The sequence below is a fragment of the Lampris incognitus genome, chromosome 18, assembly GCF_029633865.1.
Source record: "Lampris incognitus isolate fLamInc1 chromosome 18, fLamInc1.hap2, whole genome shotgun sequence".
NCBI lineage: Eukaryota > Metazoa > Chordata > Actinopteri > Lampriformes > Lampridae > Lampris > Lampris incognitus.
Genome location: NC_079228.1, coordinates 17,644,283 through 17,665,881, shown reverse-complemented (window position 1 = coordinate 17,665,881; position 21,599 = coordinate 17,644,283). Strand labels below are relative to the sequence as shown.

Below are 21,599 nucleotides of genomic sequence, written 5' to 3'. Positions count from 1 at the left end.
ATACATTTCATCACTCGTCTAAGTGACCTCTTCAGTCTCAACTGACTGCAGGGCCACTCATAAACAATACAGTGGCATAACGACCAAAACCAACAACTAGTTTCATATGCAAATATGGGTGTGACCATTAACTAGAGTTTTGATGGCCATGTGTACTATTCACTGAGGATTGGGAACATTTGCAATCATAGATGGCAACAGATGTACTCTTAGGGCCCCCCCCCCCAGTTCAGGGATGGTCGTTCCCTCTTCACATAGATGGCCTCTGTGACTCCACAATCTGAAACTGATCGTTGGTTTCGGTCGCCATGCAACTGCACTGTCTAAACATTCCCAAATCCTCTGTGAATAGTACACATGGGCATTGAAAATCTAGTTAATGGTCACACCCATATTTGCATATAATCGGTGGTTTCGGTCGTTGGTTTCGGTTGATGAGAGAACTTTGGTGTGTTCTCGTAGTATATTCCTCTTCCTGTTTCCTGAGTGTTGTGGTGTGCAGGGAAGATTTTAAGAGCAATAGTAAGTAAATGCATCATCCTAAAGCGGGTTGTTTATAATAAATCAATTCTCCTCATATTAACAATGTCATCGTCCCGAAGTGGATGTAATTAGAGATTTCCCGAAAGAAACACTTAATGATGCTCACCTCAGATGAGGCCATCTGAGGTGAGTGTCTTTCATTAACAGGCCGGCGGGGGCAGATCATGTGTTAGTGTCGATAACCCATTGACACGGGCCCTTGGTTTTTTAACTAAGCATGATTAAGTGTACTTCAATCTGGAGAGTCGGAGTATGTTACGTTCATAATGAATCTTAAGCACTTAAAGATCCTTTCCAGCGGTTTGGTTCAGTCAGACAAGTTTTATTGTGGCATATTAATGTTAGGAGTGTCATTCTTTTTCAACTTGAGAGGTATCTTTTGATTTGTTATAACTGTTTTAGTGGACCGTTTCTGAACACAGCCAGTTCTTAGGAGGTCAATGGAGGCATGGCCTTGAGTTCACAAGACTTTATTGATAGCTAGCAACTACTACTACTACTTTCGGCTGCTCCCATTAGGGGCTGCCACAGCGGATCATCCGTTTCCATCTCTTCCTGTCCTCTGCATCTTCCTCTGTCACGCCAGCCACCTGCATGTCCTCCCTCACCACATCCATAAACCTCCTCTTTGGCCTTCCTCTTTTCCTCTTCCCTGGCAGCTACATATTCAGCAACTGATAGCTATTATTGATAGCTAGCAACTGTAACTCGCCCACTTGCATGTTGCTAGGCAACTACTCTAAAACAAACAAACTGACAGACTGACGATGACAATTTTACTGTCTGTCCAACCGAATGAGGGTATTAAATGATATAATTTATGGTTTGGTTTATGTTATTCATAATAATTTATAATTTGTGGAATTTGTAACTTAGAATGGTTTGATTATGTGACAATTACGTGACAACTAGGAGAATAGTTTCTCATGGGGCCTTCGTTATATTTTCACAACAGCAGTTCTAATTTTTTGGGTAACTTTACTTTAACAAACCTTCTGTTAAAATACACAATGAGATTGGAAAATCTCCAGTGATCTTCGTTGGACTGTATCGTTAATTTTCCATCCACTCAACTACCTTTTTTAACCAAATTCTTTAGTTGCCTGCCCCGAATCATCGCTGAATTTAAGAAATTCTGAGTAGCACACGGGAAAGTGTCCCTTTGCATGCCTTGACAGTCCGTCTTCCTTAATCTCTGTCCTTACCGGAGAAGGTGATGTTAAATCCCTCATAGGAGACGGAGAAGTCGGAGAGGAAGCGGATCTGAGCGGTGTAGTTCCCAAATAGGCCAGCGCTGAGTGGTGGGGGCAGTGTCGAGCCAGTCAGTCTCCACAGGGGCTGTGAGAAGCTGCCGTTCTCAGTCACCAACAGATGGTCATGAGGGCTCTCCAGGTGAAACGTATGGAAGGTAAATTGCACACCTGGAGAAGAGAAGCAAAAACAATTTATCATTCAACTGTGCAATGCATGCACACCCCCTTCCATAATTATCACCTGAAAGACTTCTGAATATTGAAAAATGCTATTTGAATGTTTCCATCCATCCAATATCCAAACCACTTATCCTACTCAGGGTTGTGGGGATGCTGGAGCCTATCCCAGCAGTCATTGGGCAGCAGGAGGGGAGACACCCCGGACAGGCCGCCAGTCCATCACAGAGCTGACATACACACACACATTCACACCTAGGGACAATTTAGTATGGCCGATTCACCTGACCTACATGTCTTTGGACTGTGGGAGGAAACCGGAGCACCCGGAGGAAACCCACGCAGACACGGGGAGAACATGCAAACTCCACACAGAGAACGACCCGGGACGACCCGAAGGTTGGACGACCTCGGGGTTCGAACCCAGGACTTTTTTGCTGTGAGGCGATCATGCTAACCACTGCACCACTGTGCCACCCTGTGAATGTTTTGCTTTTCATTTATTTATCCCTCCTGGAAGAGAAAAAAAAACACACAAAAAAACCCCAAATCTGTCACATTCACCAGAGACAACGTTTTGGCAGTTTCAGCCTAGAGACTTTTATTTATGTAAAAGACGATGGGTTTATTAACTCATAAAACACCGATGCCCTCTCTTCCTTCCCCTTTACTACCAGCACTTATCAAACACATTGTGCCCACACAGAGTCTTTAGATGAAGCTGTGTCAAGGCCCCTACTGTGCTGTGAGCACTCTACCGAAGGTAATGTGAACTGGGAACTGTCCCGTGGCACTCTCGCCCCGGGCCTGCCTCTTAGCACTCAGGTTTTACAGAGGCATTTTTTCTGCAAAAACAAAGGGACATCCTGTAAGTGAAATGACAGGGTGGGAGACAGACTGCCTTGTAACGGCTGACACAGATCGTCTTTGTTCACCTTTGCCATGGGAGGTCTCGATCATCCACGTACAGTTGAGGTTGTGTGGGTAGAAGTCTGGGAATCCGGGTGAGAGGATGGTGCCGGTGTTGCCTTGGATGTATCCGCCACACAAAGCTAGTGACACAGGGAGGGTGGTGGTGTGTGTGTTTTTGTGTGTGTGGCGGGGGTGGGGTGGTTCGAGTCAGAGGGGAAAGGATGGAAGAAGGATGAGGAGGATAAATGAGAATGGAAGGGAGAGGCAAGAGATGAACGAAAAGAGGGTAAAAACAAAGCAGATGAAATGAGACATAAATGAAATTCACTGAAAGGATGGCGAAACTCGTCTGCGCATTTACAATGCAGTAAAACATCATTTTACTAGAGGTGCCCTTCAAGACAGCATAAAAGTAGAGGGTGGTATCATCAATATCATTATAGTGGAGAGAGAAATCAATACTGCCCTTAGATATAAAAGCATTTGTAGCTGAGTAAGAGAGGGAACTTCGAAGCAGAAAATGACTGTGTCACACGTAAACCATTTACAATGAGATGAGATGGACATTTTGAGTCAAAAACAAAAAAAATTTTCCTTTCATTTTAATCACTCTGATTACTGAGTATAAAGCAAGTGTCGCAATGTAAATATAACCTAATGAAAGGTGATGAGCTTCAATGTATTCCCATACTGCTGCCAAACCAATGCAATTAGCTTTAGCTCCGATTGGGAACACAAAGAGATGCTGCAGTCTCAAGTTGTAGCGTTAGGACAACGTTTTGGAACGTACCATCACAGCTTGGCAGGGGGCGGCTCCACTGGAAATTGGGTTCACACTCTAATGGCTCTGTGTCACTGAGTGTGTACCCTGCGTCACAGCTAAATGTCACCAAGGCACCCACGTAGAAGTCATTGCCGTGGCGCTGTCCATTGACGGGGATGCCGGGGTCCACGCAGTGATCTGACTGTAGCTGCAGCGCTGCAGAGGAACCAAAGAGCATATTAACCTGTGCATATGCAATGCCTTCTGTATACTAAGGAATACAGTAGTGATGCACGATTAATCTAATCGCAGTCATGATGTCAGCCTGCGCGATTATATAACTGCAAAAGGCTGCAATTTAATTAAATAATAAAATGTGTGTCTGTGAACGTCAGTTTGTGTGCAGTCTGCATATCCATCTATCCATCCATTATCCAAGCCACTTATCCCATTCGGGGTTGCGAGATTCTGGAGCCTATCCCAGCAGTCATTTGGCGGCAGGTGGGGAGACACCCTGGACAGGCCACCAGTCCATCACAGGGCCGACACACACACACACACACACACACACACACACACACACAACTAGGGACAATTTAGCACGGCCGATTCACCTGACCCACAGGTCTTTGGACTGTGGGAGGAAACCGGAGCACCTGGAGGAAACCCACACAGACACGGGGAGAACATGCAAACTCCACACAGAGGACGACTTGGGTTGACCCCAAAGGTTGGACAACCCCGGGGTTCGAAACCAGGACTTTCTTGCTGTGAGGCGACCATGCTAACCACTGCGCCACCGTGCCGCCCCACCAGGGATATGCCAAGGGTAAACGTACATTCTCTGTTGGCCACTCGAGGAGCTAGTGAGTAAGTAACGCGGCTGCCTCTCTAGAAATGAAGTGGTTTGTTTAGAGTACACTATCATTCATACAGTCTGCATATCTACACCCACAATTAAGAGGTGACCAATCAGTCTCTTGAGGCAGTCAAGCACGCGCAGTCTACGGTCACATGACTATCCGGTGTGGTGTGTGCAGACCAGAAAGAAGGAAAAAATGGATACCGATGGCAACGAGCAGGTTAACGCTGATGAAATGGTGGCAAAATAAAAACAAAAAACGACCCCTGTTATATGGCGATATTTTGGATTCAAGCTCAGCGATATTGAGCAGAAAGAGGCACTGTGTAAAATGTGCAAAATTAAAGTCGCTACATGTCGCAACAACACGACAAATTTGTATTACTTGCATATGTATGAATTTGTTTATTATATTGCAATCGCAAATCGCAATATTGTCCACAATATTGCAACATGACTTTTTCACCAAATCATGCAGCACTAGTATACAGCACATCTCAATCCCAGCTGGACTACCACAATGGTTTCAGTAAGTTAAAAGGTGGCTAAAAGTACTAGCTACCAACACAAGCGTCTTTTTTGAACATGAGTCAACCAAGCGTCCATGTAATGTGTGTCTGCACCGTGCATGTTGTATTTTCTGCATTAGCACTGCTCGGTAAATTATGAAAGCTTCACAGAAATTTCCCTTAAGCTAAAGTTTAAACAATTGTTATTGTCGGCTATGCAGGTGAAATACATTTGGCGTAATATGAAAGCGTGCATGAAACATTCATCTCAATCTTCAATGAGAATTGTTAAACAGGGAACAGCACGTGTGATTTAAAAGCCTGCCAGTGTAAATTTGCCCGTGTGTGTGTGTGTGTGTGTGGGGGGGGGTGATGTATGAAAAATAGTAAATGTATGTAAGTACGCATGGTGTTAGCAAACCTGGGAGGATTTTATGACTGTACAATCTTACCACATCTACTTTATAAACATACATTTGGATTTGTCAGCTTTAATAATAATGGCCTCATGCTGAAAGTGACAGCGTGTGGTGATTGTGTAACTTTCCAAAAATAAACCACCTCTTACTACAGTGGGAACTTATGCTTCAGTTAGATCTTTCTGAGGTGTGTGTGTGTGTGTGTGTGTGTGTGTGTGTGTGTGTGTGTGTTGTCAGGCTAATATTTCAGGGCTCTCCATGTAGCTGATGGCTGCTTGCTCCCGTTTCCTATGAAGTCTTCCTCCTCCATGCACCTGTCATTGTTTACAGTCGGATTAGCAACTTGAGACGTGAGAATGGAGTTGGAGTTGAGAGACGACATCTACAAACCGGGTTGTTTCACCAGTAGTCGACACGAGTTGAAAGTTTCTCCACACAAAACACAAACATCGACACTTTTTTGCCCCCCCCCCAATCGTACTTGGCCAATTACCCCACTCTTCTCAGCCATCCTGGTCACTGCTCCACCGCCTCTGTCAATCCAGGGAGGGCTGCAGTCTACCACATGCCTCCTCCAATACATGTGGAGTCGTCAGCCGCTTCTTTTCACTTGACAGTGAGGAGTTTCGCCAGGGGGATGGAGCACGTGGGAGGATCACGCTATTCCCCCCAGTTACCCCTCCCCCCAGAACAGGCGCCCCGACCGACCAGAGGAGGCGCTAGTGCGGCGACCAGGACACATACCCACATCTGGCTTCCCACCTGCAGACACGGCCAATTGTGTCTGTAGGGATGCCCGACTAAGCCGGAGGGAACACGAGGATTCGAACTGGCGATCCCTGTATTGGTCAGCAACGGAATAGACCGCAATGCTACCCGGACGGCCCTCGGCCATCTATTTTAGTCTAATGTCACAAAGGCATGCTCAGAAAAAGAGCACAGAGGAGGAGATGGTCCATATTTCGATAGATTAAGTCGAGTGTTTGTGTGTGTTTGTGTGCATGTACATAGAAAATAAAGCAGGAAAGCATCTCGGTACTCCTTACCGCTCCACCAAAACACCCTCCCTGCTAAACCCTCCCTCTTTTTTTTTTTTTTTTTTTTTAATCGCTAGCACCTCTACCCCCGCTCCCATCCGAGCGAGGCAGCCTCCTCCCAGGCGAGGCAGCCCCCCCATCCGGGCGAGACATACCCACATCCGGCTTCCCACCCGCAGACAAGGCCAATTGTGTCTGTAGGGCCACCTGACCAAGCCAGAGGTAACACGGGGCTTCGAACTGGCGATCCTCGTGTTGGCAACGGAATAGACTGCTACGCTACCTGGATGCCCAAACATCGATACTTTCGATAGGTGTTTTAAGTCCAGACGACATTTAAGCCAAACGTTCCGCCTCTTTCCGTCCCCACATGGACTGTGACCAACATGCAACCAAAGCATGTTCCTTAGAAATCACGGAAAGGGAAACGGAAACCAGAACGCTTCCGATACCAAAATCCTGCCCCGTGCTTACAGAGTCTATTTAGATGTATAAATCTGTTAATAAGGATTAATTATAAACAGGCATAATTGAATATAGGATGAACAAGCGTATCAGGGTTATCTCACTGTACAGTCTGAAACCTTCTATATTGCGATTATAGATTTTACAATAAGAATGACTTCATGCTGAAATTAAGAATGTGTGGTGACTGTATCACTAGCCAAAAATTAATCGCTTCTTACAAGACTGGTGACAAATACTCGCATCTAATATTTCTGATCTGAATGTATAACTGTGCACATCTCATGTGTGAGGGATTTATCTTCAAAAGGGAGGCTGTTTCAACAGTAAACAAGTGTACCCCCTTTGGTGCACTTTTTTTTTTTTTTTTAGATTTCCCCCTTTTTTCTACCCAATTGTATCCGGCCAATTACCCCACTCTTCCGAGCCCTCTGCCGATCCAGGGAGGGCTGCAGACTACCACATGCCTCCTCCGACACATGTGGAGTCACCAGCTGCTTCTTTTCACCTGACAGTGAGGAGTTTCACCAGGGGGACGTAGCACGTGGGAGGATCATGCTATTTCCCCCAGTCCCCCCACCCCACACACCTCCCAGGCGCCCCGACTGACCAGAGGAGGCGCTACTGCAGCGACCAGGACACATATACCCACATCCGGCTTCCCACCCTCAGATACAGCCAATTGTCTGTAGGAACGCCCGACCAAGCCGGAGGTAACACGGGGATTCAAACCGGCTATCCCCATGTTGGTAGGCAACAGAATACACTGCTACGCTACCCAGACACCCTTTGGTGCGCAACTGCATGTACATAAACGTGTTACGGCCATTACCAGGTTAACACAACCCAAGTGTCCATGTGTACTACTTACTCTCATAACGTATGCGAAAACCAATGTCAGAGTGACTCTTATCAGTGGAGAAGAGGAGGAAGATGAAGTTGGAGGTGCTGATGAGGAACTGAGGCACCTGCGTGCCTTGATAACTGCCAATCAGAGGAGAAGAAGGGAAACGCCCATCCCGCACCTCAAGAACATCATAGTTGACCTCCGTGCGGAACCTGAGGAAAGAACAATGATTTCTGGGTCAACAAGATGAGTAACGTGTGTGCATGTGAGTGTGTGTGTGTGTGTGTGTGTGTCCTTGAGAGGGATCCCATATGTGTCTTTGCTCTCCTAATGATACGAAGTCTGATTTACATACATTATGCATGTGAAACAGCAAGGGCACAGGAGCATTCCAGCTGATGTTTTGATGTATTTGTTGCCACTTCATCATCAAAGCCATGAATGAAATGTTTTGTTTCAGAATCACTCCGTCTAAATGGAGTGCATTGCTATATTTTATTGATGTTCATAAAAATCAAAGAGCTACAAATTCTCATACTGTATCCATTTTGCAAGCGGTGATGGCTATCATGGCAGCGACAGCACTGAGATGGGCATGAGAAGATGAGCCTCAGTGAAAATAAAATGGGGCATTTGATACTTAAAACCATCGACTTCCCTTTTCTACCTCACTGTAATCTATCATCTCTCCGAGTTGTGATACATTTTTGTTGTGCATTTGTGTATGTGTGTGTGCGCGCATGTATGCATGCACCAGTCTTTGCATGTACATTTACAAGGTTTGTGGTGTGCTAGTGTTTGTGTGTTGTGTGATTCCACATATGAATGTGTGTTTGTAGGGATATCTGCAGCTCTTTCTGAGGGGGATATCAAAATGAAGTGATCAAATAATTATGAGCCCTTAATAAATAAAACATGTTGCTATCCTGCTCGGGGTATTTCTAACAGGAATTGGATCTACTGCAAAAGATCTGGGAAGTGCGAAATGAAGATACACAAAGAGAGCGAGAGAGAAAGAGGCAATACATGACAGAAGAAAAAAAAAACAGGAAATAAAAAGGCAGAGATGAACACAGAACTGAAGTGTGCGTGCAAGGAGTAGGAGTGGTCGGGCATGAGATTAGGTCCAAAAGTGAAAAATCAAAGCCGTATTCCAAGCATGTGGCAACTTGTGGTGACTACTTTGTGACTCACTTGTCAAAGATGATCTTGATGGGGTAGCCCGGAGGAGCCTCAATGATCCATTCACAGTTGAGGGCCTCCTTGTAGAGCTCTGGCCAGCCTGGGGAGAGAATGATCCCACTGGGAGCTTTCAGATCCCCTCCACACGGAGCTGGGAGGGAGAGAATGGAGAGAGAGAGAGCGAGAGAGAGAGAGAGAGAGAGAGAGAGAGAGAGAGAGAGAGAGAGAGAGAGAGAGAGAGAGAGAGAGAGAGAGAGAGAGAGAGAGATTGAATTATGGATGTCTGTCCCAGCTGATGTATGACAGCATCCATGGATAATCCCACACACCAGCAGGGCTCATCTCATTGCGTTACTGCAGGGGTCTCGTCTAATGTAAATCGGAGACAGCCCACTCCAAGGTTAACCATCTTGAGAGGCAGCGCGTGCCTGCATGCGCTGTCTGGGGGTATACGTGTGTGAGTGTGCATATGCGCACATGTTCTGTGCGCACGGAAAAGGCTGTGTTCCAACACCCCCATGTGTACGCATACGTGTGTGCGATCCCGCGTGTTCTGTGTTCGTACTTCCGCACGCTGCTCGCTGCCTGTTAAATTTTTCATCAAGCCCCACCTCCGAAGACGGCGCTTGTCATCCGTATCACACGCAGAATCAGAGCAACTTTGATCATTAGCACAATTGGCACTTTGAGCACATCAACCCCCCCCCCCGCTATCGCCTGCTTTGCCCCGCATCTCTTTAACCGTCTATCCCGAACCGTAGCACACAGGGAGCGCTGAGAACTTAGTAAGGGCGCCGCCGCCTCTCTTCCTTTGAAGTGGAACGATGGAATGATTTAATCAGCCGACTCGGCACACTGAAGGACATTTATAAAACACATTACATTGCAAACCCAGTGGTATGATAGATGGGCTCAAGGGAACGGCGGACACACAGGGAAGCGACATGTGTTTTAATAACAGTCCCCCCCCCCCCCTTTTGCCTAACATGAACCTGACCATGACCCGACCATGAGCGCCAGCCGTGCCACCATTAGATACACACTGATATGAGCGCTTAGCACAAGCCTTGAATCACTAACACCTAGCTTTACCTTAGATGAGCCAGCCATATTGGCACTCTCTAGTTTCCAGGAAGTGGTTTATTGAATTTATATATTGTGTGAGAGAGAGGTAAGTGGATGATTCAGCATTCTGCTAGTGAACAAAGCATGTCTGCTGTGTGAGGCACTTTGAAAAGCTGACAAGTGGACCTCTGTAGTATCAGCGGTGGCATTATTACCATACTGAACTGCATTCACTATAAATGTTGATTGCCATAAACTGCTACACATTTGTCATATCTGTGTCAGTCCTACAAGAAATGGAATCGGAGGCAAACTGCAGATCGACAAAACTGTTGTTGGATTAATATCGCCCCGATGAAGCTGGAACCGGCAGTGTGGCATTGAAGTTCCTCCATTGCAGTAGATGTCAGGGTGTCCCCCCCCCCCCCTCATGGACACTGTGACCCCCTCCACTACCTTCACAGCGGGGCACGGCATTGTCCCACACCACGTTGCCGTCCTTCAGGATGCAGGAGATGGTCTGAGAGCCGTGGGTCTTGACAAAGCCCTCCTCACACAGGAAAGAAATTGAGCTGCCGAGCTGAAGGCTCTCACCGAAGCGCTTCCCATTCACGGGCACCCCGGGGTCCGGACACTCATTGTGGCGAAACGCTAAAGGGATATAGGGGAGAGAGAGTATGGGGGTGGGGGGTGAACATGAAGAAGGAGAAAAAAGAAGAGAAAACAATTAATGAGAAACAATTAAAGACAACATTATCCTTTGAAAGCTTCAGGTGTCAGCCAGGACAGCAAACAGGATACACTTCCTGTGATTCAGCTCACGCTAATCTCCCTGACATACTGTATCCTCTAAGGTGGGATGCTGTTTTCTGTGAGCATGCTGAAATAATTACTTGGGTTTCTTGATTATTTTTTTCTTCTTCCATTGCCAGGGTTTCGCACTGCCAGCATTTCGCAGATAGAGAAATTTGTTTCACTTAGCACGCCATATTGATTTATCCTGCTGCGCCCGTTTTAGGTGAGCAAGCATACGCAGGTCATTGACGCCAGATGACACAACTGGAATGACACATAGATAGAAAACGAAGGAGAAAAAAGAGGGAGACTGTATTCACCCAACCTCACATATTCACCCATAAGCGATCTGAGCAAAATTAGGAACTAGGATCCGTATGAGGACCGACCCGTTTCAAATAGAGCATTAAAAAATTAACTTACACAAGGAGATGTGCAGCCCTGGAGGAGGGCATGTAAACAAATACATCAACAGCCCCGCTATCTCTCCCACTTGTACAGACACTTGGGGGTGACATATGCAGGTGTTGATGAATCCCTCCGCTGTATCCATCGGACACAAACAGAGTTGGAGTCACACCTCATCCATCATGATCATCTTATTTATTAATGTGTCAACAATCTCCTCAATACAGTTTGGCATGTCCTTAATTAGCATGAATGATGGACTGTGTCCGCCCCCCCCCCCCTCTGGATAAGGTCTCGGAAGCTAGCCATCAGCTTCAATTAAGCACTCTTGACATTCATTCGCCATGTTGTGTTCTTTATTTATTTATTAACCAAAGTTGCTAATTAATGCATTAGTTGCCGTGTGTTCTCCAGATTGTGGCTTTCCGGAGGCACCTGGGTCGGCTGGTGACATGCTTGCAAATGAGCTGAAGCTGGGGCCCAAATGCTTTCTGGGTGTCGGCAGAGGTGTACAGACAGTGCTGTGACTCGCAGAAGATGTGGTTTGGATGAACACATTCAGGAACAGGGACTATTTCATAGTTATCAGTATTAACCACTACAGCATACTGGACCACAAGACATCAGCGCACAAACCCAAGACATGTGATTCAACACTGGGGAGACTTGTTCAAATATGTGATCTATTAAGACATTCCAATCATGGGGCGTCCGGGTAGCATGGCGGTCCCCATGTTACATCCGGCTTGGTCGGGCGCCTCTACAGACACAGTTGGAGTCTGCGGGTGGGAAGCCGGATGTGGGTATGTGCCCTGGTAGCTAGACTAGCGCCTCCTCTTGTTGGTTGGGGCACCTGTCCAGGGGGGAGGGGGAACTTGGGGGAACAGCGTGATCCTCACACGCGCTACGTCCCCCCCTAGTGAAACTCCTCACTGTCCGGTGAAAAGAGGCAGCTGGCGACTCCACATGTATCGAAGGGGTAGTCTGCAGCCCTCCCTGGATCGGCAGAGGGGGTGGACCAGCGACCGGGATGGCTCGAAAGAGGGGGGTAATTGGCCGGGTACAATTACAATTAAAATTACTGTGCTGAATATGAGGTGGTCCCCGAGACATAACATTGACAAGTAAATTGTGTGCAATGTTGGAGTAACGCTACTGAACTCCTTTTAACTGATAAACATGATTTGCAAGAGTGAAAAAGTGCTAACATTAGAAAAAATAATTTCAGAAACGTGCACTATTGGTGAGATAAACCTGCATATAACATAGCTATTTTCCAAAAAATAACAACTACAGTCGATTTAAGAGGATGAATGTTGACTGTATGGGATGGATGTTATTTATTCTTGGATGCAAATGAATGCAAAAGAGTTTAGGGTCATTATGCAACACTGCATAATAAATGAATACAATAATCTTGCTGCCAAACGCTTTCAGTGTAGCCATGAAATAGGCTTACCAGTAAACGGCCATGCATACTCCATCTGAATACAAAACCCAACTAGAATTTCTTCAGAACTCAGCAGCTACTCAGAATAGAATATAATGAGCGCCGCCACAACATCCCTGTCAGGTGAGGATGCTGCATCTTTGTGTTTTTATTTAGACGTCAAATCGGCATTTAGACAAAAGAAGACAGGGCTTTTGTCATTGTGTGTGTCTGTCGGTGTGCGTTTGCGTGTTGAGATTTGTGTGCAACGGGTGTGGGTTTGTGTATATATCGCCGATGGGTATAAGAAGTTGTGCAGACTGGGAGACAGATATGCAGATACGGCAGATGATTCATGAGGCCTATTACTTATATAAATTCACACAAACACACGTGCACATAAACATGGAGAAAAAAAAGGAAATAAACACACAGGAGAATACGAAACACCCACTCGGGGCGGTCTTTTATGATAAACCCCTAGACTCGCCCTTTATCATCTTGCCAGCAAAGCTCAGCACTCACTTGTAAATGTGATATTGAAGCCTCGGTCGGTGTAGGTGTGGTCTGTCAAGAACTCCAGTCGCGCCACATGTGCACTCGTGGTGATAGGAGGGGGCAGGACATCACCGGAGAAGGTTCCCAGGATAGGAGACTCAGCCTGGGAAAGGACAAATGGCGTCATTACGGGGGGATGAGTAGATTCCAATAAACTGATCAAAATAGCAAAGATGTAATGCTACCGTGAATAGGAAGGATAGACCTACAGTGCATCCGGAAAGTATTCACACCCCTTCACTTTCCCCACATTTTGTTATGTTACAGCCTTATTCCAAAATGGATTAAATTCCTTTTTTTCTCATCAATCTACATACAATACCCCATAATGACAAAGCGAAAAAGGTTTTGTAGAAATTTTTGCAAATTTATTAAAACATACATTAAAACATTACATACAACCTGGCATAAAGACCTGCTAGCAAAGCTTATGAGAGACAGAAACACATAAAGATGCAGAGAGACAGAACGTAAGAGAAACAGACTGACAGAGACAGATGGATGCAGGTTTACAGCAAACAAGCAGTTGGGGAGACACAATTAGATGGAGGCGGCGCGGTGGCCCAGTGGTTAGCGGGGTGGCCTCACAGCAAGAAGGGCCTGGGTTTGAACCCTGGGGTTGTCAAACCTTGGGGGTTATCCCAGGTCGTCCTCTGTGTGGAGTTTGCATGTTCTCCCCCGTGTCTGCATGGGTTTTCCTCAGATGGTCCGGTTTCCTCCCACAGTCCAAAGACATGTAGGTCAGGTGAATCGGCCATACTGAATTGTCCCTAGGTGTGAATGCGTGTGCGTGTGTGTGTGTGTGGGCCCTGTGATGGACTGGCGGCCTGTTCAGGGTGTCTCCCTGCCTGCCGCCCAATGACTGCTGGGATAGGCTTTAGCATCTCACGACCCGAATTCGGATAAGCAGCTTGGATAATGGATGAATGAATAATTAGATGGGGGGGGGGGGTACTCATGCCGACAGAGATACCGAAGGAGACTGAGAGAAGTTAAATGTGACACTACCTTTCCCCCGTCTTTGATGGAGAGGAAATCAAACTGTTTCTCCATGCTGAGGTCATTGAAGGCCAGGTTGATCCGGCTCTCTGGCTTGGTGATGATCAGCCATACACAGTGCATGTTGTTGCCGTACTCTTGAGGGTAGTTGGGGGACAGCAGCACTCCCGATGGGGTGGTAAAGTTGAAGAAACAAGAGACTGTAGCAAGAGGTAGACAAGAAAGAGAAAATGTGAGGCGAAATTAAAACAACAGCCACAACAACAGAAAAACAACAAAACAAAACAACAGCCCAGTAAAGTGGCTGCAAAGCTCCGGAAAATCCTATTTACTTCTGACAGCAAGTCAATGAGACAGTTTTTACTAGATCTTGTTAAAGCCACATCACACACAATAAACTGCAGATGTTTGACATATCTGGAGAAAGTCCTGTTTCAGCAAATGCCAATATTCCATTCATATCCCAAATACTACACTACTGTAGCCGCAAACACGTTTTCACAGGAAATTAAAACTGAAAAAGAAAGCAGAAGAAAAAAAAAAAAAGAAAAAAAAGGGGGTAGTTTGTGGTTCAAGACCATGCTCCACTTGTTAGTCCAGGGATCCTTGACAAGACCGAATCTGAAAAGTGGGATCCAGTAATAGAGCATTACCTGCACACATTAAACTTTTATTTGACTGGAAGAAGCCATTAGAAAGCTGAGAGACTCATTTGTGGGACCCTACAGCAGGAACACGAGGGCAGGGGTGGTCTAGAAACGAGAGGAGCAGGCTTGCGTTGTTTTAGATCACGGACCGGCAGGGAAACCTAGGTGGAGAATGTAAATGATGACTTCTCACCCTCGACAGCCGCTGTCAAGGTGACCTTGGGCTAGGCACTTCAGCCCCAAATGCTCATGGAGAGTTGTTCAGTTGCACCAGAAGAGGACTGCGATGTTACTTAGCAGCTCACAGTAACTGTGAATGGCTATAAATGTGTAGGAGTGCCCACCACATAACCTCACGAGTGTGAAGCAGCATGGTGGGGGTGTCCGGGTAGCATGGTGGTCTATTCCGTTGCCTACCGACATGGGAATCGCCGGTTCGAATCCCCGTGTTACCTCCAGCTTGGTCCTGCGTCCCTATAGACACAGTTGGCTGTGTCTGCGGGTGGGAAGCTGGGTGTGCATCCTGGTCGCTGCACTAGCGCCTCCTCTGGTTGGTCGGGGCGCCTGCTCGGGGGGGGGAATAGCGTGATCCTCCCATGTGCTGTGTCCCCCTGGCCAAACTCCTCACTGTCAGGTGAAAAGAAGCGGCTGGCGACTCCACATGTATCGGAGGAGGCATGTATAGTCTGCAGCCCTCCCCGGATCAGCAGAGGGGGTGGCGCAGCGACCAGGAAAGCTTGGAGAGCAGGGTGATTGGTCAGGTAGAATTGGAGAGAAAAATGGGGGGGTGGGTAAAAAAAAAAGGCATGTGCTTTCCTTACCCTCAGTAAATCAAAGTTATGAATAAATACATAATTATATAAGACAAATTAACCTTTCATTAATTGAAAAATGCGTTAATCATTGTCATGTTGCACTCGGCAAACACCTCCTTTTGTGTGTTGTGGCCACAGTGACTAAAAGAGATTGTTAAAGGTTAACTAAATACACAGTCGTTCCCATCATTATGTGGCCAGAGTGACTCTGCAATCCATCTCTCTGTCACTCAGCTCTGCGATGTTTATCTCCAAACTACCGCCTTTTGTCCTCCCCATTATCTTATCAATAATACCACGGAGGGCATTATCTCTATGCTCAATTCACTCGCTCCCCTCCCCTCATCCGCTCGCTCGCTTCCTCTCCCTGTTTGTCTTTCATGGAGTTAATTAGCTAATAAGCCATCCCATTGTTCCAAAATCCACAAGCCTATGTTTAGCGAAGCGCAGGAAGAATCTGATCATTCACGATGCGGCCCACTCTGTGTGCACATGCATGCGGAGGCGTGTATTCCTGCACACGCTCTGGCGCAAATGCGAACCCGAGAGTTCGTGGTCGGAGTGAGTGGGCTGAAATGGGATTCTTTTTTTTTTAAGGGAGCGTCTCACTCACAAACGCAGCTGGGCTTCTTGGCTGACCACTGGTTGTTCTTCTGACAGGTGATGTTCTTCTTCCCCACCAACTCGAAGGCCGGCAGGCACTCAAAGTACAGTCTGTCCCCGTGACGGAAGCCCGTCCCCTCCCGCTTGCCGTACGCCGGGATCCCCGGATCTCCGCAGCTGCCCTGGTCAATTTCTTTGTAAGCAGACAAAAAACAAAACAAAAACATAAATAAATCAAAATTGGATGTGGGTAAATGTACAATCCTTAATTAAAATGTAAACAAACTGCAAGCCCCACTAATACAATACAAAATAGTATAGGAACCTGCTAACGCCACCACATTGATTGCCAGGTCGCTTAATACAAAGACTAACACCAAACTAAACCTAAATTTTTGATGTTTTCTGATGCTATAAAAACTTTGTTTGCATCGGTAATGTCTGTAAGCATTGGAATAAACAGGCTCATATTTTCAATTACAAATAAATGATTAAGACACAAAATATTAATTTTCAATCTATAACTCAAACTCTTCAATTATGTACATAAATAAACTCACTTTTATACACCCCCCTTTTTTTCTCCCCAGTTGTACTTGGCCAATTACTCCACTCTTCCAAGCTGTCCTGGTCGCTGCTCCACCACCTCTGCTGATCCAGGGAGGGCTGCAGACTACCACAGGCCTCCTCCGATACATGTGGAGTCACCAGCCGCTTCTTTTCACCTGACAGTGAGGAGTTTCGCCAGGGGGACGTAGCGCGTGGGAGGATCACGCTATTCCCCCCAGTTCACCCCCCCCGAACAGGTGCCCCGACCAACCAGAGGGGGCGCTAGTGCAGCGACCAGGACACATACCCACATCCGGCTTCCCACCCGCAGACACGGCCAATTGTGTCTGTATTGTGCCTGTAGGGATGCCCAACCAAGCCGGAGGTAACACAGGGATTCAAACTGGCGATCCCCGTGTTGGTAGGCAACGGAATAGACCGCTACGCTACCCGGACACCCCCACTTGCATATGGTTAAATAAATCACAGACTGGGGCTTTAATGTCTAGGAAAACAGTCATTGCGAATATTTGACACCATCTGTAAGACAGATATTTGCACTGACCATTTCAAAGAGAAACTAGTTTAGTGTAGATTTGTTGCTGTGTGTGTATATATGTATATATATATATATATATATTCTGCTCAAAGTCACAGAGCTTTGACTGATTTGTTTAGTGTAGATTTGTTGCTATATATGTATGCTGCTCAAAGTCACAGAGCTATGACCTCCAGTTGAGCCCAGGTGAAAAGCCCTCAAGATGGAACACTGTGGCTTTTAACACGGTTAAGGTTTTAAATTGTTTACCATGATAGATGAACACGGCCCCTATGTACTTGTTTGAACTTTCTTTATGTTTTCAGAAGTGCGCCGTAAGAGATGGAGAAAGTGTCCCTTTGCTTTTGGAAGAGTAAGCATGTCTCGGGGAGAGAGCGTGTCAGTGGGAAGACAGAAAGGGTTATTACCCAGGGATGCTATTGGCTCAGCAGGAAAACAAGCATCCGGACATGTGATATGTAGCACTGTTCATACACAAGTTGCATCAAGTTTCTCCAGGATTTCGGGGCAGATCGAGGCAAACTACCTCGCACCAACTTTAAGCGACCTCCATTTGTGTGCCTCCATCTGTGTGATGCCACCATACTGAAGAGGGAGGATGTTTTATGACCCTATTTTCCGATAGCATGAGAATTATATCCTTGTGTGTGTGTTTTAGTACAGTGCTGCTGTTTCATCAATTATTCAATGTGTGGCAACAGCAATACACACTAAAAGAGATTGCGCCCCTAAAAGGGTAGGGAGGTTGCAAGGGGGAGTGAGAGGATAGGAGGGGGGTGAAGGGGAACAAAACAGGTTTTTGGAGATGAATGATCAGAAGAGGGCGGCACGGTGGCGCAGTGGTTAGCGTGGTCGCCTCAAAGCAAGAAGGCCCTGGGTTCAAGCCTCGGGGTAGTCCAACCTTGGGGGTCGTCCTGTGTCGTCCTCTGTGTGGAGTTTGCATGTTTTCTCCGTGTCTGTGTGGGTTTCCTCCGGGTGCTCCGGTTTCCTCCCACAGTCCAAACACATGTAGGTCAGGTGAATCAGTCATACTAAATTGTCCCCAGGTTGTGAATGTGTGTGTGTGTGTGTGTGTGTGTGGGGGGGGGCCCTGTGATGGTCTGGCGACCTGTCCAGGGTGTCTCCCCATCTGCCGCCCAATGGCTGCTGGGATAGGCTCCAGCATCTCGCAACCCTGAGAGCAGGATAAGTGGTTTGGATAATGGATGGATGGATGAGCAGAAGAGGCTCTGAGGAAAAGTAAGGAATGGGGATAGCAGAGAGGACGACCAAGATGGGCTAAAGTGCAGCCTTCAGATAGCCTGCCAGCGGCTAAAACTCACTGCTGCTCCTAAGTAGAATCTGACCGTCTGCATTAGACTTCACCACACAGTATCAAAGCAAACAGTTTCTCCACACTGTAACTCTCACCTCATTTTTTTCCTGTTGTGTTATTATCCTCTCACACAGTCGACTCTCAAAAGCAAGATAACATATGGCCTTATAATTCGATGAGTTGTGATAATTAAAGCGTGAGTTATGTAATATGATAAAAAAAACAATTAATAGTGTAAATATTGTGGTCAGAGTCCAGGCATGAACAGTTAGATTACGGCATTTCAAGCAAATTAAATTTCATGAGAGAGGTGACATCACTATGCTGACACATGGCCTTTTAGATATGCGAGTCAAGTGCCGACTCTGCAACCTGCCAATCAAAGCTAATGTCACACTCGTGTCAAGTCCATCACCATGTCTGCTTCTCAGGAGGAACGCATTAACGCAAGAGTCACTCCAAGCTAAGCTAAGATGGTGCACGAGATTTTTCTTTTTTTAGGTTAGACTGAAGAGGTCACTTAGATGAGTAATGAAACATTTCTCTCAATAATAATAATGACAACAGCAAATTTGCAATTTGTGATATTGGGCTATACAAATAAAACTGACTTGACTTGACCGCTTCCGGTGTGGGAAAATGGAGGCGCAATTCACGTTTGCAGTAGCCTCACCCAGTACCATCCATGCAGTGTCTTTGTCCATGTCTGTGTCTAAGTTTTGTCTTGGTCTGATGGCTGGGAGAGCTGGTGCTGGATTGGTTGGGAGAACTTGGTCTGCTGCATCCTGTGGGCCCAGGGACCACAGCCCTGCCTGGAAATGCGCCAGAGGACGTAACACCCAGGGCGGTTTGACAGGAGGTTTGACAGGACGCGGGGCAGGCTAAGGTAACTGCTAGCCCGTGCAGACTGGCAGTTCTGATAACACCGAGGGCAATTTGGTGGCGGCCTCACCTGGCGTTGACTGTGGTGTTTTTGATGTCATTGTGTGGAGTGTGGGGAAGTCCATCGAAGGTGTCTGGCTGGGAGAGCTGGTGCTGGGTCGGCTGGTAGGGCTTCGTTTGCTGCATCCGGTGGGCCCAAGAACCACGGCCCCACCTGGAGCTGCGTCCGAAGAGGAAGCACTGAGGGCAGTCTGACAGGATGCAGAAGCGGGGCAGGCTAAGCTAACTGCTAGCCCATGCAGACCGGCAGGTCCGACAGTCATCCTGGCTGGCGTTCGTTCCCTTGGACAGTGATTTTTGTTGTTGTTTCCGTTTATTTATTTTTTTGTTTAATTTCAATATATGTGTTAGTTTGGATAAGTGTTCCTGATTCCTGATACACGTCATTTCCAGAATGAACTGATTCAACTTCCTGTGACTTCCTTACCTGGATTATTGAGCACGCATAAAGACGTTAATTTTGAATCATGTAAAGAGATGAAAAGTGCAGCCACGATCACATCTATCTGAATAAAAGTCAGATTAGAGGAATTAAGAATTAGGTGATTCGTTCATCGAATGGCATTTTTACTGGCACTAGATACGTGTCTTAAATGTGTCTTGGGTTGAGTCCAGCAAAGCAGAACTGCCTTGTGCTGCCGTGATTTAGGAATAAAGACAGGCCTCCTGCATGGTTTCTTCATTAAGACAGTCAAAAACGATGCGGCCATTAGCCAGCGAGTAATAAAATGCTCTCTGAAGAGTTCATTTCGAGCCAGCGGACAGGCCAGAAATCGCGCCGTATGACATCAGCATCGGCGTGATTTATTGCATCTCTCTTCACCGGTTTTATTTTTCCATAATTCCCTCTGCTACTAAGTGCCTCCCTACCTCACTGTCTCTTTACCCCCCGCCCCCCACCCCAAAAAAGTTAGCCGCCAGTCTTGTGAAACTCTCACATCTGTCTGTCAGGTTCTCTCCCGCTCTGCAAATGCATCTCTCCCCTCACCGTGTGACAAACATTCACACTCACACAACGAGCTGACTTGAGCACTTTTGGGCATGCAAGCACGCACACACACACACACACACACACACACACAACTTCTCCTCCCCCTTAAACCCACACGGGCCCATTTCATTACCATAGGATTTATGCACTACCCCTCTCTTGCACTTGCTCTTCCTCCTCGTTTCCAGAGGTTGCAGATGGGAACGCCGAGGCATCCTGTCGAGGCATCCGGACAGGAGAGCGCAGAGAGCGAATAAGCTCATCCATCCAGGAAATGACGGCGGAGTCCTAATACGATTTTAAATCGCACCGGGGCAGATGCTGGGTATAAATCCACAACAGGCTCTAATGATGATCATCATTTAGAATGCGTATTTAGAGCCCGCCGACTGTCTGGATGTATGGCTGTCCCCGGGCCGCCTCACTCACCAGACAACCTGTTGATCTCTTACTGGAAGTCACCTTAAGAGAAGGGGATGCTGAAAGCAGGCCTTGAGAGCTCGGGGGGGGGGATTATCCATGGTAGTGTTTTACTTGCAATGTTGAAAAAAAGTATAAACCTAAATTTGCGGGTACACGCGGGAGCACAGTTGTCTGTCTGGATGCCAGGGCAGCACACAAGAGCCGAGTCGTTCAAGACTAAAAATTCCCTTCTGTATTTTTCTCAAGTAGGGCCTCTTGGGGCCCCCGCAATTAGCACACCAGGGAAAACGGAGGGAATAAATTTGAATAAAAGCCCTTTTGATGTGTATTGTTCTGTTTGTGTGTTCAAGTGGGTATGTGCATGCGTGTTTTTGAACATGTGCAACAGGGACATGTGCACGGCTAAAGATATACGTGTGTTCGGCATCCGGGTAGGTTTGAGGCATCCAGGTATCATAGCAGTCTATTCCATTGCCGACCAACATGGGGATCGCCGGTTCGAATCCCTGTGTTACCTCCGGCTTGGTCAGGC

General features: G+C 46.8%; 1 protein-coding gene across 1 annotated transcript in view; it reads right to left on the bottom strand.

Moving 5' to 3' along the window:
- The window catches only part of csmd2 (CUB and Sushi multiple domains 2), a 366,715-nt gene that overhangs the window by 134,246 nt on the left and 210,870 nt on the right, over nucleotides 1–21,599 (bottom strand). Inside the window, exons 13-21 of the mRNA XM_056298741.1 lie at nucleotides 16,299–16,481; nucleotides 14,233–14,423; nucleotides 13,192–13,327; nucleotides 10,491–10,685; nucleotides 8,982–9,120; nucleotides 7,812–7,999; nucleotides 3,676–3,864; nucleotides 2,909–3,025; nucleotides 1,749–1,964 (exon numbers count right to left, since the gene is read on the bottom strand). Coding sequence (XP_056154716.1) covers nucleotides 1,749–1,964; nucleotides 2,909–3,025; nucleotides 3,676–3,864; nucleotides 7,812–7,999; nucleotides 8,982–9,120; nucleotides 10,491–10,685; nucleotides 13,192–13,327; nucleotides 14,233–14,423; nucleotides 16,299–16,481 — 1,554 coding nt within the window. The remainder of the gene's footprint in view (nucleotides 1–1,748; nucleotides 1,965–2,908; nucleotides 3,026–3,675; nucleotides 3,865–7,811; nucleotides 8,000–8,981; nucleotides 9,121–10,490; nucleotides 10,686–13,191; nucleotides 13,328–14,232; nucleotides 14,424–16,298; nucleotides 16,482–21,599) is intronic.